General features: G+C 54.8%; 3 protein-coding genes across 3 annotated transcripts; 1 reads left to right on the top strand and 2 right to left on the bottom strand.

Moving 5' to 3' along the window:
* Positions 1-128: 128 nt before the first annotated feature.
* On the bottom strand, positions 129-4,691 carry gpt1 (UDP-glucose:glycoprotein glucosyltransferase; the record flags this gene model as incomplete). The annotated part of the gene is made up of 3 exons (XM_036641210.1): positions 129-3,266; positions 3,320-4,496; positions 4,558-4,691. 3 exons carry the CDS (start codon positions 4,689-4,691, stop codon positions 129-131), a joined length of 4,449 nt encoding a protein of 1,482 aa, XP_036493843.1.
* An 873-nt stretch (positions 4,692-5,564) lies between these two features.
* Positions 5,565-9,515, top strand: CGCS363_v009360 (putative coatomer subunit alpha; the record flags this gene model as incomplete). The annotated part of the gene is made up of 6 exons (XM_036641209.1): positions 5,565-5,594; positions 5,671-5,720; positions 5,794-6,113; positions 6,177-8,075; positions 8,122-9,221; positions 9,273-9,515. The coding sequence occupies 6 exons, from the start codon at positions 5,565-5,567 to the stop codon at positions 9,513-9,515; spliced, it is 3,642 nt and encodes a 1,213-aa protein (XP_036493842.1).
* A 415-nt stretch (positions 9,516-9,930) lies between these two features.
* Positions 9,931-10,823, bottom strand: rpn12 (26S proteasome regulatory subunit rpn12; the record flags this gene model as incomplete). Its single annotated transcript, XM_036641208.1, has 2 exons — positions 9,931-10,212; positions 10,275-10,823. The coding sequence occupies 2 exons, from the start codon at positions 10,821-10,823 to the stop codon at positions 9,931-9,933; spliced, it is 831 nt and encodes a 276-aa protein (XP_036492812.1).
* Positions 10,824-17,835: the final 7,012 nt, after the last annotated feature.

The following is a 17,835-nucleotide window of genomic DNA, read 5'->3' as shown; positions in this document are numbered from 1 at the left end:
ACGACACTCAAGAGTCACTTGTTGAAACCAATCGATCTTCAATCTATGCAATGTAGGTTCGTGTTGTTGCTTCTGATGCTGTGTGTGTATGCTCTGCAATGCGAAAAACGAAAGCCAACTTCCTCCATCTATAGCTCATCTATCACATGCGTCTTCTCGGACGGCGGCTCCTCCCAGTTTCGGCTCTTGGTGTTCTTCTCCTCTACCGTCTTATCGCTCTCGACCTTGGTATCCTCCTTCTTGGGCGCCTCGGCTGGCAGACCCTTGCGCTTGCGGTCCAACGCCGCAATCTCATCATCGTACACAGTCCACTCGGGAACCTGGCGACGAGCGCGGTCGAGCTTGGGCTCCTTGGTTTGCGGGTTGTTGCACAAGTCAATCGTCTTGGCCTCGCGCTGGGACTCGTCGGAGCACCACGTCTCACACCACAGCCACTCTTGCGGCAGGCTGTGGATGGGGATCTGGAACTGCATGTGGTTCGGCAGGTCCTGGTCCAGGTTTGCGAGGGAGTTGGGGTCGGCGCTGAGGGAGTGGTATGTCTGGCGCAGGCGGTCTCCGGCGGCGAGCTCGCGGAAGCGGCGGAGGTCGACGACGTAGAGGGCGGAGATGTGGTACGGTTGGCCACGGAGGTAGTTAGCCCAGTACCCCTGCTTCCAGAAGCGGAAGCCTTCCATCTCGGTGCGGGAGTCGCACATGGGGGTGAAGCCGTAGGGTTTGCCTTCGAGGTCGTGGTTGACAAGGTTGATCATGTCGGTGCGGACGATCTGGTCTGCGTCGACGAAGATGACCTTGTCGAGGGAGAGGGGGAAGAGCACGTCGAGGAAGAGGATCTTGTAGCCCCAGATCTCGCGCTGCTTTTCCTTTTGTTGGCGGAGCCAGTGAGGCCATTTGAATGTTACCATCTCGTACTTGAAGCCGTACTCTTCAGCCAGGTGGGGAATAAAATCTTTGAAGGAGGGAGAGAGGAATTGCTCAATGAACCAGAACTTGACCGTGTGCTTGGTGTTCTTCATCACGGAGACCATCATGATGTTGAGCATGCGCTCATAAAGGTGACCGCTTGCGACGGAGAAGATATTAATCTCCGCGTGCTCCTCGTCTGAGATAGACTTGGTCTTCTTGCCCAGGATGCCTCCTGCAAACTTCAGACCACGACCGACAAGGCTGTTGTCTTCCTCCACAAAGAGGACGTCCGACTCCTCGTGGCCTGGCTTGCGAGACAAGCGAGGGTAGAGCGTGGTTCCCTGGAAATCCATGAGGACTACCTCGGTGCCCTCGTCACCGGGGACGGGGTTCCATCCCTTCGCGCCAATGCTGTCAATGGTGTAGATTTCGGAGCTTCTACCCTGCTTGAGCTGGATATTGTAAAAGCCCGGGTTGGCTTTGAACTGGAAATAACCCAAGTTGGCCATGGCGATCGTGTCTGCGAAGTGAGGCTCCTTCTCGGTGCCAAGTACGAGCTGGGCACCGCGAGGAGGTTGGGTAGCTTTGCCCTCGCGCGAGTGACCCTCGATAAGAATGCTCTCAAGCTCGTAGGAGGCGTGGACGTTGGCCTTGATGGAGCTGAGCTTGATGTTGTCAGGGTCGTGAACCGAGACCTTGGGGGCGACGAGCCAAGATGGAGGCACGTCCATGCCAGCATTCAGCAAGGCTTCGGAAGGAAGACCCTTGAAGGAGGCTTCGAGGGCGCGCACCTTACCGGTCTCATCAAAAGTCGGCTCGGAGTCGAGGACATAGCGGAAGAATCTCTTGACGGGAAGTTCGTCGATCTTATCCTTCGGGTTGAGGAAAAGCTTCAGATAGACTCCCTCAAGCTCGGAAAGGACCTTCAGGATGGGGGCCCATCTCTGGGCTTGCTCGCTGGCAGGGTTCAGAAGACCGACCAGATGGATGCTCGAGGTCTCCGGGTTGCCGATCTCGATGGCGGTGTATGTCGAGTTCCAGGTGTCGTAGGCACTGACACGAACAGATGGCGCAGTTTCGAAGATGTCCTCAGGCAAGTCAGACATGCTAGAGAGGGCGGTAACAGAGGTGATCTTAGCAGCCGCTAGAGGTCCCGCAATCTTGGCGGTCAAGCCGAGTTCATCAACAGCAGAGTACACGGGGAGAATGCGAGCCTTTTGTTCGAACTCGAGCAGGTATTGGAAGTCATCAGCCTCAAAAGGCTCCTCGGCGGCGAAGGGACCAACGATGCGGCCGTTGAGAATAAGCAGGTTTGACCCAGGCTTAATGGCAGCAAAAGAGTGGAAATCATTGAGGGCTGCAGCATAGATCGCATCAGAGTCGCTGTCAGCTGCCTCAGAGATCGTCTTGATATCGGCAACAGTCTCAGCTTCAGCAAGCTTGTCGCTGCTCTTCAATGCTTTGTTGACAGAAGAGGCCGAGGCAGGGTTCTCCGGGTTGTGGACTACATCCAGGCGAACTCCGGGGTTGTTGCGACGGAACGCTAAGGCAGAAAGGAGAAGATCAGCTCCAGCGTCAGTTGTGATGTCAGCAACAACAGTCAACACTGCCCAGTTCTCCTTTGTGGAGTCAGCGTAGGCTTCAATGACTGGAACCTTGCTGAACAAATCATCATGGTCGGTGTAGATCTTGTTGACATCCAAGATCTTCAGGGACTTGTCGTTTTCCGGGTAGATGTATGTGTTGCGTCGCTTCAGTGCCTTCTCAATGAAGAAGTCAGGAATCCACATCTCTTCGTCAACCATACCCATGTAGACAGCCCTTTGGATGGTCTGCAAGTCGTTGGCAGCCTTGACGCTCATGGCTTGGAGCCAGTTGCCTTCACGCGGCACAGGTACACCGTCAATGAAGACAGGTGGAATTGGGGTGTTAGCGTTCAATCTCTTGGCCCATTGCTGCGCAAGCTTGATCACCTGCTGGGCACCCTCTGATTGCAGAACATCCTCGAACGCAACAGCGGTAGCCTCGGGCAGAAGTTCCCGGTCCTTGATGGCCTTCTCAAAGCAGGCTGCATCCGCCTTGTCTGTCTTGGAGTCTTGCAAAGCAGCATCCAAGTAGTCAACGAAGGCTTCCATGCCATAGCTGTCAAGGAGATAGTAGAGAATCTTGGCAACACCGACAGACTCCTCAGTGGGAGTCAGAGGAACCAGACCGAACCGCAGGGGAAGCTTGCGCTTTACGAAGGTGTTGAGCTGTGATACCACACTGAGATCTTCGATCTTGGAGAAATCGACAGGAACGATGAGATTGAAGATGTCTCGGCGGATAGGAGGAAGCTGGCCGGGGTAGACGCGCTGGAGGAGCTAGAAGCAGGTTAGAGAGTTACAACCCCCGTAGAAATTGGCCCTTTACTCACCGACATCAATTCCGTAGGGTAGCTCGCGTATTGCTCATCCTTTTCCAGGTCGTTGAGGAAGATTATAACCTTCCCCTCTTCAATGTCATCTGTCCAGTCAAAACGCGGGGGCTCATCGTCAGCCTTGGACTCGGCGACCTTGGGATGACCAAGGAGCGCAACAGCCTGTCCTCCCGAGAAGCCCAGATCCCGAACGCCATCAATAAGCTTGCGCTCGCGGCGAAGGATATCGACCAAGGTGAAGGCCTCGATCTGGCGCTCGATGAGCTGGACTCCGTTGATCCAAAGCACATTCATACCGCTTGGCACCAGCTGTTGGCGGTTAAGTTGGTGCTCGGCCAGGAACTTCTCCGATACATTGTGAGCGGCGATTGAGGTGGAGAACTTGGGGAAGTCCTGAGTGAGCTTGAGGAGAGCCTCGAATGGGTTCTGGTTCTGCATTACGAACGAAGCCGCCTTGAGACCTAGCTGTTCCAGCTCCGACTTTGCGAGAGGCTTGAGATCCGTCACCTCTTCTGCAGCATCCAGAACCTCCTCGGAGGTGATCTTTTTCTGAGCATCGTCACCGCCATGAGCTTCGCGATCGTCGATGACGATGTAGTCAGTTCTTTTCAACGCTAGTTCGACTCCGTAACCATTCACAGGAAGCGCCTCCTCGTAGGTGCCGGCGGGCTTCGTGTAACGCAGGCGGTACTCTACTTCGCCATTACGGGCCTTTTGCGCCAGGGCACTGTGAAATGCCCCAAAGCCAGGTGACGTGGGGTCTGCGTAGAGAACGGCTTCGCTTCCTGAACCCAGAGTCCGGTCGAAGGGCAAAGCTTTCGCTTCAGTCAACTTGGTGTCCTTGGGGGCGTCCAAGGCCGGGGTGCAATATTGCTTTCCTCCCAACTCGGCCCACACCTCACACCCATCCCGAGTATCAGACTCGAGCTTTGGCTCGACAGCGGTGCGGTAGTATTGATAGTGAGCCTCGACTCGTGGAGCAGCCGTTCTCAGGGACAAAGCCAGCTTGAAGGTGGAGAGAGCGTCGGGAGTGGTGATGTGTCCATCGTCGCGGAGGACCTGGAGGAACTTGTCGTAAACATCCTTGTCCGTCTTGGAGTCGGCGAAATGTCCGCTGGCGACGCGGTCGAGCAGAGGAAAGTAAGATGTTGCGTTTTCACCTGCAGCAGTCTCTCTAGAAATTTAAGGTCAGTCCTGCAGCTCCACAGACTCTGGGTCCCGGGCAAGCGACTTACAGCAGCTCGAGAAGGTAGGGACCGGACGGGAAGGCCGCTTTCATGTCCACAGTGATGGAGGGTACGGCGGCAACATTGGAGGCTGCCAACAGCGTCAGGGCAATGCCCATTGGCAACTGGTACGGGCGCACCATTGTGTAGGAGGAATTGCGACGGCCTGCGCGGGCTGTCCTCCGGGAAGGTGGGTGCTTTTCGGTTGGTGGTTGCCAGAATGTGTCTGCGGTCCTGGCAGAAAATAAGTAAGGTGGTTTGAGGTTGCTTCTGATTTTCCCAAAAAGGCAACGGCGCCTGATTATTGTTTATGGTCTCTGGCGCATGGCTGTTGCGAGAATGCTTGGAGGGGTTTTGGAAATCCGTCCGCTAGGCCCAAGACAAGATCGGTAGAGAGACTGGACTCGGCCTGTCGAGGTGAGGTACACCACCCACAGTGTGCAGGCAGGCAGGTGGTGTAAGTGAACACATTGACAAAAGAGCTCTCCAGAAGCGGACTAGCGTCGCTTTGGCCAGGGGTCGTAGGTCCACGCCAAAATGCGGCAGAAAACCAGCCTACTGGAGGGGCAGCAGCTGGGACGACGCCTTACATAAGCCGCCTCGACGCCTGACAGGGGGAAGCCACAGTGTCCAGTCCGGGCGGTGAGCTCTTGCGGAAGACGGCGGAACTCTGATGCGGCAGCACAGCTCACTGACAGGCGCGCCATTGGGACCCACTTCAAGCCCACACTTTACAGATGGCCACGAAGCGGAATTGTTAGTTACTAGGGGCTCCGAGACGAGGAAGTGGCCTTTACGTATCTTGCCTACATCCTCCCAGTGCGTATCCAACCACTTCTCACCGCGCCTCAACTCTCCGTGACCCGTGAATGTCACTGTCACTCTCCTCTCCATCTCCAGCTCGTACCTGATTTCTGGTCGCTAAGCTGGCCTGCACCTGTTCCTTTCTTCCTTGAGGTGCCGCTTGTTTGCTTCTTTCTGCTTGCTAGAAGCTCCGGCTTCACCTCCCCGCCAAAATGCAGGCCTCCTCGGGCATGTTGACCAAGGTATGTCTGCCCACGGCGCATTGGCATCCAGTCGAGATCCCTTGAGGATATACTCGATGGCTCACAATCAATTCAGTTCGAGTCCAAGTCTTCGCGCGCCAAGGGCATTGCCTTCCACCCGAAAAGGTGAGCCTTCCATCTCCCAGCTGCCCAACCCAGCCCGCGAGACGCCGCCCCCTTGCTGACGTGTAGCTTCCAGACCATGGATCCTCGTCGCCCTTCACTCCTCCACAATCCAGCTTTGGGACTACCGCATGGGAACATTGATCGATCGATTCGAAGAACACGATGGCCCGGTTCGAGGAATTGACTTCCACAAGACGCAGCCCCTCTTCGTCTCCGGAGGCGACGACTACAAGATCAAGGTGTGGTCATACCAGACCCGTCGCTGCCTGTTTACCCTGAACGGCCATCTCGACTACGTCCGAACCGTCTTCTTCCATCACGAGCTGCCATGGATTCTGTCGGCTTCAGACGATCAGACAATTAGGATATGGAACTGGCAAAATCGCTCTCTGAGTGCGCAAAACCCCTGGGATCCCTTGGTTGCTAAAGGAAGCATTGACTGACTATGACTTGCAGTCTGCACAATGACAGGACACAACCACTACGCCATGTGCGCCCAGTTCCATCCGAAGGAAGACCTCGTTGTTTCCGCCTCCCTCGACCAGTCTGTCCGTGTTTGGGATATCTCCGGCCTGCGCAAGAAGCACTCCGCCCCGACATCCATGACCTTCGAAGATCAGGTCGCGCGGGCGAACCAGAACCAAACCGATATGTTTGGCAACACCGATGCCGTTGTCAAGTTCGTCCTGGAGGGTCACGATCGCGGTGTTAACTGGGTTGCTTTCCACCCCACCATGCCTCTCATCGTCTCTGCTGGCGACGACCGCCTCGTCAAGCTGTGGCGCATGAGCGAGACCAAGGCCTGGGAGGTCGACACTTGCCGAGGCCACTTCCAGAACGCCTCTGGTTGTCTGTTTCATCCCCACCAAGACCTGATCTTGTCCGTCGGCGAAGACAAGACGATCCGTGTGTGGGACCTCAACAAGCGCACCGCCGTACAGTCATTCAAGCGCGAGAACGACCGATTCTGGGTCATCGCTGCCCACCCCGAGATCAACCTGTTCGCTGCCGGACATGACAACGGTGTCATGGTCTTCAAGCTCGAGAGAGAGAGGCCCGCGTCGGCGGTTTACCAGAACAATCTCTTCTACATCACCAAGGAGAAGCACGTCAGGTCATACGACTTCCAGAAGACCATCGAGAGCCCGACTCTGTTGTCGCTCAAGAAGCTTGGCAGCCCCTGGACTCCTCCTCGCACACTTTCCTACAATCCTGCGGAGCGCTCCGTTCTGGTCACCTCTCCCTCCGACAGCGGATCCTACGAGCTGATCAACCTGCCCCGCGATGGATCTGGCGCCATCGAGCCTACCGAATCGAAGCGCGGCCAGGGCAACTCTGCCATCTTCGTTGCGCGCAACCGCTTCGCCGTCCTGAACACCGCCAGCCAGACGATCGACATCAAGGACCTGTCAAACAACACCACCCGATCCTTCAAGCCCCCGGTTGGAACCAGCGATATCTACTTTGGTGGTACAGGAAACCTTCTCATCATCACGCCGACCGCTGTTCACCTGTATGATATCCAGCAGAAGAAGAGCGTTGCTGAGCTGGCTGTGAATGGTGTCAAGTATGTCGTGTGGTCCAACGATGGTCTCTATGCTGCTCTCTTGAGCAAGCACAACGTCACCATTGTTACCAAGACTCTGGAACAGGTCAGCACCCTGCACGAGACCATCCGTATCAAGAGCGCAACCTGGGATGACGCCGGTGTCCTTCTGTACTCGACTTTGAACCACATCAAGTACACTCTCTTGAACGGCGATAACGGCATCGTCCGCACGCTTGATCAGACTGTTTACTTGGTCCGGGTGAAGGGTCGCAATGTGTACTGCCTCGATAGAGCCGCGAAGCCCAAGGTTCTGCACGTTGACCCCACCGAGTATCGCTTCAAGCTTGCTCTTGTTAAGAGGAACTACGAGGAGATGCTTCACATCATCCAGACCTCCAGCTTGGTTGGCCAGTCCATCATCTCATACCTCCAGAAGAAGGGTTACCCCGAGATTGCTCTGCAGTTTGTTCAAGACCCTACTACTCGATTCGAGCTTGCCATTGAATGCGGTAATCTTGAAGTTGCTGTTGAGATGGCTAAAGAGCTTGACCGCCCCAAGCTCTGGCAGCGATTGGGCTCCGAGGCCCTGTCCCACGGCAACCACCAGATCGTCGAGATGGCTTATCAGAAGTTGAAGCAGTTCGACAAGCTGTCGTTCCTGTACCTGTCCACTGGTGACCACTCCAAGCTTGCCAGGATGGCCAAGATTGCGGAGCATCGAGGCGACTTCACCGCTCGCTTCCAGAATGCTCTCTACCTCGGCGAGGTTGAGGACAGAATTCAAATGTTCAAGGAAATCGATCTTTGTAAGTTACCCTCCACGCATTGAACTTCTACAGCTAACCACCTCAGACCCCCTGGCGTACATGACTGCGAAGTCGCACGGCTTAGATGAGGAATGTCAAGCTATTCTCGAGGCTACGGGTCTCACCGAGGACCAGCTGGAGACTCCAACCATTGGAGAGGCCCTGACTCCGCCAAAGCCCGTTGTCCCAACCTTCAAGGCCAACTGGCCTACAAAGGCGACATCAGTTTCTGTTTTCGAGAAGGCGCTTCTCGGCCAGGTCGAGGGTCTCTCGCTTGAAGATGAGCCCGCTGCTGCCAACGGCTTCGATGACGCAATTGACGATGATGCCGCCAAGAAGAACGGAAACCTGATTGACGCCGAGGATGACGAGGATGCGGCTGGCTGGGACATGGGTGATGACATTGTACCCGAAGTTGAAAGCGACTTCGTCAACGTTGACAGTGCAGAGGCCGGTGGCGCCGGAAGCAGCGAAGCTGATCTCTGGGCTCGCAACTCACCCTTGGCTGTTGACCATGTTGCCGGTGGCTCTTTCGAGTCAGCTATGCAGCTACTCAACCGACAAGTGGGTGCTGTCAACTTTGCGCCATTGAAGCCGCGGTTCCTCGAAGTCTACCAGGCATCAAGAACATATTTGCCGGCCTCGGCAGGTCTGCCCCCGTTGGTCAACTACGTTCGCCGCACGATTGAGGAAACGGATCCTAGAAAGGTCTTGCCCATTGTGCCTCGCGATCTCGAATTCCTGGCCACCAATGATCTTCAGCAGGGTTACAACTCTATGAAGACAAACAGGCTCGAGGATGGCTTGCTCCTTTTCAAGGGCATCCTCCATGCCATCCTTATTAACGCCGTATCCAGCGAGACCGAAGTTGCGGAGGCGAAGAAGCTCATCACATCGGCTAGCGAGTATGCTGTGGCCATGGAGATCGAGCTTAGCCGTCGTCAACTCGGCACCAGCCCCGACCAGCTCAAGCGCAGCCTGGAGCTGTCTGCTTACTTCACTATCCCCAAGATCGAGGTTCCTCACCGCCAACTCGCGCTGCACAACGCCATGCAGCTTGCGATTAGGAACAAGAACTACAACTCGGCTTTGAGCTTCGCTAACCGCATCATTGCCAACGGTGGCTCTAGCAAGCTGACCGAAAACGTAAGCCTTCCTCTGCTTCAATCAACGCTTACTCAACTAACAATCATGCAGGCGAAGAAGGCGAAGGCCCAGTGCGAGCGTAACCCGTCGGATGCGATCGAGATTGAATTTGATCAGTTTGCCGAGTTTGAGGTTTGCGCAGCCAGTCACACTCCTATTTACAGCGGTACGTCTTACGAGGAGTGTGCCTTTGACGGCTCCAAGTACCACACGAAGTACAAGGGAACCGTCTGCAAGGTGTGCGAGGTATGCGAAGTTGGTAAGCATGGCAGTGGCCTGAAGCTCTTCGCATAAGGGGTTAGATAGTATAATGGGGTTCCACCAGCAGTGAAAAGCTGCCGGAGACGCAGTGTTCTCGGCCTTAAGGGGGTGGTCTTGGGAAAAGTTACTGTAGACAGGGCCGAAGGTCTGAATGAAGTCCCAGACTCTTGATTGTTAGCAATAGTTTGCGGGAGACGAATATATGTCATCACTTGTTCATCTTGCTTGTCAGCGTCTATTTCCATCATGCTGCCGCATGAATGGCCACGAGAAACGCAATTAGTGATGCTTCTCTGTGGACCAATGCAGGGGTTCACCATTCCTGTTTGAGCATGCAATTGTCATAACGCCAGAGCTTGGATCCCGATGTCCATGCCCCTATCTCATGGTCTATCGCGTGATATTAGTGGTACAGTAAAAGCAATCGCCCCTCGTCTCTACCGTCCGTCTACACAATGGTCTCGAGTTCCCTGGCGTAACCCAACGTGTTCTCTATCACCATCTGGCTCATCTCCTTTTCGTGGGTGCCGTCCTCGGCGGCGGTGGCCTCAGCCGTGTCGGGGAACCGGATCTGTCCGTCCTTGAGGATCCAGCCGCGCTGCTGGGCGAAGGAGATGACGTCGCCCTCGGAGTCGAGGAAGAGGAGGGACTTTGCGGAGCTGATGGGCAGGCTGGGGTAGGCGCGCTCGCTGCTTGAGGCGATTTCGGAGCGGATTTGGAAGGTGAGAATCTGGGTGAACTGTTAGCTATCGGGCGGGGTCGTTATAGAAAGGGACGCTAGTCAAGGCATACCTCTGAGAAGACGGCGTACTCCTCGCTGGGCACGTCGCGGCTCTTGAGGGCGTTCCAGACACGGTCGTAGCTTCCCTCCATCAACCATCTCTCGAGACGGATGGGGTATCCGAGGTACCTGTCACCCTCAACGGCGCTGCTGTCGCCGCCGCCCTCGCGGTTGGCCAGGCTCTCGAGCTCTGAGTGGAACTCGGCGTAGCGGCCCTGGGTGAGGAGAAGGAGGAGGTAGAGGCCGGTGACCTTGTTCTGCTCGGGAGGGTTGGGCTGGAGGAGGTTTGAGGGCAGCTCGTAGAAAGGCTGGAGCTGCTGGACATAGCGGGTGAAGGCGTCGGGGTTCTTTGCGCGGATGGAGGCGAGGGCGCCGAGTTCGTACGTCTCGCGGGCTAGAGCGAGGAGGTCGGAGGGAGATTTGGCGGAGGGGGTCAGGGCGTTAAGCTGGAGGAGGTGGAGCTTCGCCTTTGAGAGTAGGGCGGAGGATTCGGCGAAGGGGAGGGAGGAGCCCTTTTGGCGGAGGGTGGTGATGATCTGTTGGAGGTTGCGGTCGGCCATTTTGGCGGGGTGTTCTTTGGAGGCGAGGGCTGCTTGCTCTGTTCCGGAGAGGCTTTTTGTCACCGGTTGTCTGGGGTTATCGATTGGGATGGAGAGATGTCGTCGGGAGTTGGAGACTGGCTGACAATTGTGGGTGGAGGTGGTGGGAGATGCAGTTGTTGTGGTGGTGATGATGTGTGTTCAGATGCACTCGGATTGGATCGCTGGGGTGTCTGGCTCAGCAGGCTGAGAGAGGCTGACGAAAGGTGCCGTCAAGCTGGAAGGTGCCGTGCTGGGGTCTGGCTAAAATGCACTAGCCATTTTGGGAATAGACTGAGGGAAGCTTGCCTGCTGAGGCCGGGACCTGGAGACGGGAGGTTCACGTGCCGCGGAACTTCAAGGCTCCGATATCCGTCATAGCGGGGTCAGATCCAGCCCAGGTCGGGTCAGGCAGTGTACCGCAGTAGGTCCCGTCGGGTCCAGGCCCTCGCTCGGCGCCCAGCCAGGTAGAGCTCGGGAGCTTCCACAGGCTTAGAATGAGCTCTTGCAAAGAGACACTGGGCTCACTTCCTGGGTCATTGAAGGTGCACGTTGCGAATCGCAGCTGAGTCCAGCCGTTCTTCTATTGCGATATCCTATTGGTGCTCGACTTGGTTCTGCATCACTCTCCTCAGTCTCTAATCCAGCCAGCGCATGAAAGCCGATGCAATCTACCCGAGCTATGTAAGGACGGTTCACTGTCATTGCCCCGTGACCAGCTTCAAGCGCAGTCGCTCGCTTTAGTCTTACGGGTTCAACAATACCGGCGGGCGATCGCTGTGAGAGCTACTCAGCCTTACGATTTGAGATCTCCACCACATACTGTCTGCATGCCTAATGAGAGGGTTTGTGGATGCACGCGGGAGAGAACCCAAGAGATTTCGCAGCAAGACTCGGCCACGGCTGGCGCGGAGGTCTCAGCTTCCGGCTGTCAACTTTTGGGTGCTGACAGTGGAATGTCGGGCAGCATTTGCTTGCGGTGGTGGCCACTGACGAACCAGCGACAGGGCACTGCCCAGCAGATGGAGGACCCGGGCTGGAAAGATGGGATGGGCTGGATTGGATGATGGCTGTGACGTCGTGGCGTGGGGTTCAGGAGGACTAGGATGTTTGACGGAATGTTGTAGAAGAATTGCTTGCATGTTCATGCGGCTGGTTGGATTGCTACGTAGATAAACGCACGCATGAGATGGTTTATATCAAGCATAACATGAGTGCTCAACCGTTCGGAAAGGCCCCAAATAAATGCAGGTACTGGGCAATTGTGGTAGGCTCCCGCATTTGGGACCCCCCTGATTGTGATCCGTGGTCTCCCTGCGCGGATGGAATTGGGATCCTCTACAAAGTGCAGGGCCTGTTGAGGATTGGCAAAAGAAGAGAGATTTACGAGGCAGGCGCGATTCCGATTGCGATCATTCGGCCCCCAAGGGCAGGGTGGTCGGTTTGCGGAATTGAATGTCACCTCGAGCAGAAAAAGATTCTTGATGTTTCTAAGTTTGGAAACAAGGGCTCTCGACCGTTGTGGCTGAGCAGAGGGCGACGACGTCTGAAAGGACGAGAGGCCAGGATTGGGGGGCTTCGCTTGCGAAGTACCTGGCTTGTACCTTTGCAGGACTGCATGCTGCAGCTGAGTCGTTGTATCCATCTTTGAGAGTGATGAAGAATGAGGAAACATGTGACCTATGGCGCCGAGCCGTCTCATCGCAGTGATCCCGTCCGTACCAGGTAAGATATGAAGGGATGGAAATTGGATGGAATGAGACGATGAGCGTTGAAGCGAGGGGGTCTTCCTTTCCCTCCCGCTTCTTAGACTAAATACCTAAGCACCTAATGTCTACCTAAAGTAAGGTAGGTAGGCAACGTGAGCCTGTACAAGCTGTATTACCTTATGAGCAAGGAGAGGCCTTCAACCAACTCGAAGGTAGGTAGCGTCTGAGGTGTCGCGCGGCAATGCTGTGGAACCCAAGGAACTAAGGTTGGCACTGCACAAACAACCGGTATCGCATGACCTGCGCCAGCATCGCCAGGTAGGTACTGTAGACAGCTTTTTGCATCCGCGTGGCTGGTTCGGTCGACTGCCCGGACTGCTGACGCTGGTGCTGGTGCTGGTGCTGGTGTTGGTGTTGGTGGCATCGCGTTGCACCTCGCGCCTGCCTGTGCTCACCAAATGACAGGAAGGTGCGGACTGACAAGCAGCCCGGTGCTTCTTGCCTGCACACCTTGCAAGCTGGCGCTGTTGCGCAAAAGAATGCAAAACCATACCTACCTCTCTTCTCATACCTCGTTCAAGGAGGGCTTCAGCTTTCAGTTGTTCTCGTTTTCGCATCGACCTCTCCTACGCTCATCATCTTCTGCCATCTCTCGAACTTCTCCCCAAGCCACAGTCAACAAACCATCCGCCGGCGGATCTGCCAATTACCACGCCGAGTTCCTCCCATCTCTTCAACGATACTTCGATACCTACCTTATTTCAGCTGCCGGCAGCCCCTGTCCTCGCATTCGAAAAAGCCAAATAACAAGAGATGAAAAGGCTGTTCAAATCCAAAATACCATACGCGCGGCATGGCAAGGGAAATGCGCCGGCTTCCGGTCGAGATCCACAGAACAACGGCACCAAAAACACCTCGAGCGGTGGAACTCCCGCTGCACCTGGTCCGCATTCCATCTCCGGCCCGCGAATTGAGGTCTACCCACCTGTACCTGCACTCCTGCCTACACCTGGTAAGTGAAGAACGGAACTTGCCCTCTGCTTCAGCTGGTCTAGCCCTCGCTTTGGAGGCCTTGGGCCATCTAATTTCATCTCGGCCGAGGGTGCCCCCTTTAGGATGCTTTGCTGTTTGCTGCTCTCCTCTCTGATCTTCTCCCTCGGGTCCCCGGACACCTCCCGCCGACCATCATCAACCGCCCCGGAGGTATCGCTCACGGCCTGTGGCAAGCGAAATACGCACAGTCAAGCAGTCCGCCTGCACCGTCTTATGCACAGGGGCCCGTTTAACTGGACATGCTGGGCGCCATGTGCACATGCCAAATCCCCCCAAAAGGATCATGGGTGCTCTGGTCTGCAATGGCACGCTATCACTGGCACTGTCTGACCTGGGCTCTTGATTGAAACCCTCGGACGAGTCACCCTGGCTGAAGACGGGATGGACGGCTGTCGAATGGTTGACGAAGGACTTTCAGCGCTTACTGCCTGCTGCTTGTACATGCCTCATCCTGGCGTCTTCTCGATTGCCTTTCGGTACCTGATCACCACAGCCGGCTACTCCCTGCTGCGCCCACCGCAAAGTACAGACGAGGTACACTTGGGACTTTCGGCCTACCTGCAGCAGAATGGAAGCGCATCCCCAAAGCCAATGGACGCAGCACGCAAACCACAGCAAGCTGCGGCGTGCTAGCGCGCCTCTGGCACAGCGCCAGCTGCGTGCTGCTGAATGTTCTGCACCCTCCCCCCACCCTGGGGTGTGAGTGGCCTGTTATTAGTTTGAATTTCTCTTATATTAGTCTTAGTATACTGCTTTATCCCTTAACTCTTTATCCTACTTTTTTTATACGATCTAAGCGATTAATAAAACCTTTAGTAGAGTAGCTTTATAAGTAGTATATTTATTACCCTAGAGAGCTATAATAAGATCCTACTCTATTTAATTTATTACTCCCTATTAATACTTCTTATAAACTTAGTTTAAAGCTTAAGTTTATAAATTTATTAGTTATAGTTTAGTTTATTTCTAGAAATAAGTATTAAAGATAAATATAGTAATAGTATCCTTAATATTAAGTTTAGTAGTACTTATAAAGAACTTTTATACTCTTCTTAACTAAAGTTTTTATATACTTTAAGTAGCTACTTAAGGGTTAGTATATATAGCGTTCTTTAAGTTAAAGTTATTATTAAAGTTATTAAGTTATTAGTTTATTATTATATTATTTAATAGATATAGAGTACTAACTACTTACTTTATTACTACTTTCTTTATATAAAGTAAAGTTCTTATAATTTTAGTAACTAAAGCTACTATAATAGAGGAAAAGTTATTATACTTTATTTATTTTATCTTTATTTCTCTTAAGACCTCTATATCTTTTAGTACTAAGTATAGTACTTCTATGTTCATATTTTAGGTTATATCTATTAGGGTTACTTAGTCCTTTTCTATATCTGTACCTTGCTGTATATTGTACCTCGGCTGAATGTTCTGCTGCTGCTGCGGCTTGCATGGTGGAGCAGCATCTCATAGCGAACCCCTCCTTCTCTATAACTGCCCTGGTCAGTCCCGCTCCTGGAACAATGATGGGGGGCCCAGAGGCGATTCCCCCTCCTCCTCCTCCTGACCCTGACCGAAAAGAAGAGAAATGCGACACTGGCACCTGGCACATTCATCCGGACGAGCTCCAATGTTTCACTAGCAAGACTGGGCACAAAAAAGGGGACGCGGACAACAACTCTGCACGCTAAAAAGAAAGGGCCCGCCGTCGCGATTTCCGATGCTTTGAGCTTCGTCCCTCTCCACCCCGCTTCCGGACTCCCTCAGTTCAGTGTCATTCCTTCGAGACCAAGGACTGAGAGAAAGCAGCCCGAGAGAAAGACTGTCGCAGACTCAGCAAGCAGGAAGCCCCGGGCAGCCGAGAGAACCACAGAGAACCAGAAACACAGGGTGTCAAAGTACCTTACACACAGAGACCGGACTGCACGTTCCCGATTCTCTTTTTTCGCCGTCAACATATTGCAGACAGCCACTACCACAACTACACCTGGCTTCTCAGTCAACCCGAGCCTCTTATTCCTTTTTCGCCTATTTCCCCGTCCAATTCTCGCCCCTACCGCACCCTGGCCAGGGAGTTTGGCTTAGAGAAGAGAGACTGTCAGACGACAACCCAGCAGCACCCAGCACAAAAGTAAATAAAAATACAGCACTTTTGGGGGCTCCAGCAATCGGCCGGCCACAGCAGAGTCAGCACAGCACAGCAAAGCAGCCCAACCTTACAGGCGCGGGAGGAAAAAAAAAGCTGGCGGTGGCTCCAACCTAAACGTCATTCGACCCCCGCTGACTGATTACCTCCTATTTATGCAGCTGCACCTCAGCCCAAAGGCACAACTGACGAGATGTCAAACTTCGGCGCAACTTTCGTTCCTGGAGGGTTCGACGACTATTACATGCCCGAGGTCGTTGCACCTTCGCCTCAGCGGTACGCGTATTCCCTCATTTTAATCTCAGGCGGATCTATCATGGGTCCCTCCTGACTGCCCGCTGGATCTGGCGATGGGCCCCCCTCCCCATCCTAACCCGCGCCGCCTTGTCTTTGTCCCTTTTTCCTCAGCCTGGTTGCTGACACAAGTCGTCTCTACAGTGTAACGCCCCAGGTCCCTCAGAACATGCAAAACGACCTTCAGCGCATGGAACTTGAAGCCCGCGAAGTCGACCCGAACCGCCGAGACCCCAACATCCAGAACCGCCACGGCCGCGAGCCGTCCTTGTCCTCCTACTCCAAGCCCACCGACCCCGGTGCGCCTGCCCTACCTCCCAAGGGCTACACCAACCCGTCCGCTGCCGCTGCCGCGCCCTCGTCCGACGACTTCAAGCCGTTCCACGAGAATAGCGCAAGCGGCAATCATCATACCATGCGGCCCAGCGCGGCCCCTTCCTTCTCCCCTTTCCCCAAGGTGAAGGGCGACAACATACCCCCCACAGATGAGGAGAAGGAGGAGATCCTGTGGAACGCCCGCGAGCATGTCCTGCACTCCAACAATGTCTCCATGCAGCTTTCCTGGGCTCGTGACACCTTGGCCTGGGCCGAGATTGTTGCTGAGGCCAGGTCCAAGGACCCGGAGAGCGGTCGTCAAACACCAAAGGTTGAGCACGAACTGCGCACCGATGCACTCAACATTGTCGAATACCTGGTTGGTCAAGAGCATCCCGAGGCGCTCTTTATGAAGGCAAAGTGGCTCGAGTTTGGCAAGTTTGGCTGCCGGCCCGACAAGAGAGATGCCTACTCAAAGTACACGCGCGCTGCAGAGCTTGGCTACGCGCGTGCCGAGTACCGGCTGGGCATGTTGTTCGAGAACTCCAACGACTATAGCAAGGCCGTTGAGCACTACTACCTAGGTCTGAGGCTCAAGGACTCGGCGGCTATGTACCGCTTGGGTATGATGAGCCTGTTGGGTCAGCACAATCACCCGAAGGACTACCAGCGCGGTTTGGACCTTATTAGGGAAGCTGCAGACCTCTCTGACGAGGATGCGCCTCAGGGATCATACGTCTACGGCATGCTCCTTGCAAAGGACTTGCCCGACATTGAGGTTCCCGACGCGTTGCTTCCCGTTGACCTGCCGCTGGCCAAGATGTACGTTGAGAAGGCGGCCTACCTCGGATTTGCCAAGGCGCAGCTCAAGATGGGCCAGGCTTACGAGCTTTGCCAACTGAGCTGTGATTTCAACCCTGCCTATTCGATTCATTACTACGGATTGGCAGCTCAACAGGGTCAACCTGAGGCTGCGCTTGGAGTCAGTCGTTGGTTCCTGTTTGGATACGAGGGCATCTTCAGTAAGAATGAGCAGCTCGCCTTCAAGTACGCTCAGGATGCGGCCACCGCGAAGCTTCCCACGGGCGAGTTCGCCATGGGCTACTACTACGAAATCGGTGTCTACGTTCCCAAGGATCTGCGTCAAGCCAGGTTCTGGTATGAGGCCGCTGCAGACCACGGCAATAAGGATGCCGTCGGAAGACTCGACGCCTTGGATCACTCTAAGAGCTTGACCAAAGCCGACCACGAGACGACCACTCTTACGAGAATCAAGTCGCAACACGGATCTCAGCGCGGCAAGCGACCGGACCGTTTCAAGCAGCCTCAACAACAGATGCCTACCGTCTCGGAGAGCGCACCAGTCACACCAACAGACCCCGGATATCCGACGAGCACCTCTGCAAAGACGTCACCTCATCCCTCCCCGAGAGCTCACCCAGCTCAAGACACCGTCGATTACCCGGATCCCTCG

Source organism: Colletotrichum siamense (assembly GCF_013390195.1).
Source record: "Colletotrichum siamense strain Cg363 chromosome Unknown KSG_Cg363_contig06, whole genome shotgun sequence".
NCBI lineage: Eukaryota > Fungi > Ascomycota > Sordariomycetes > Glomerellales > Glomerellaceae > Colletotrichum > Colletotrichum siamense.
Note: the sequence above shows the minus strand (reverse complement) of the source record. Positions and strands in the feature narration are given on the sequence as shown.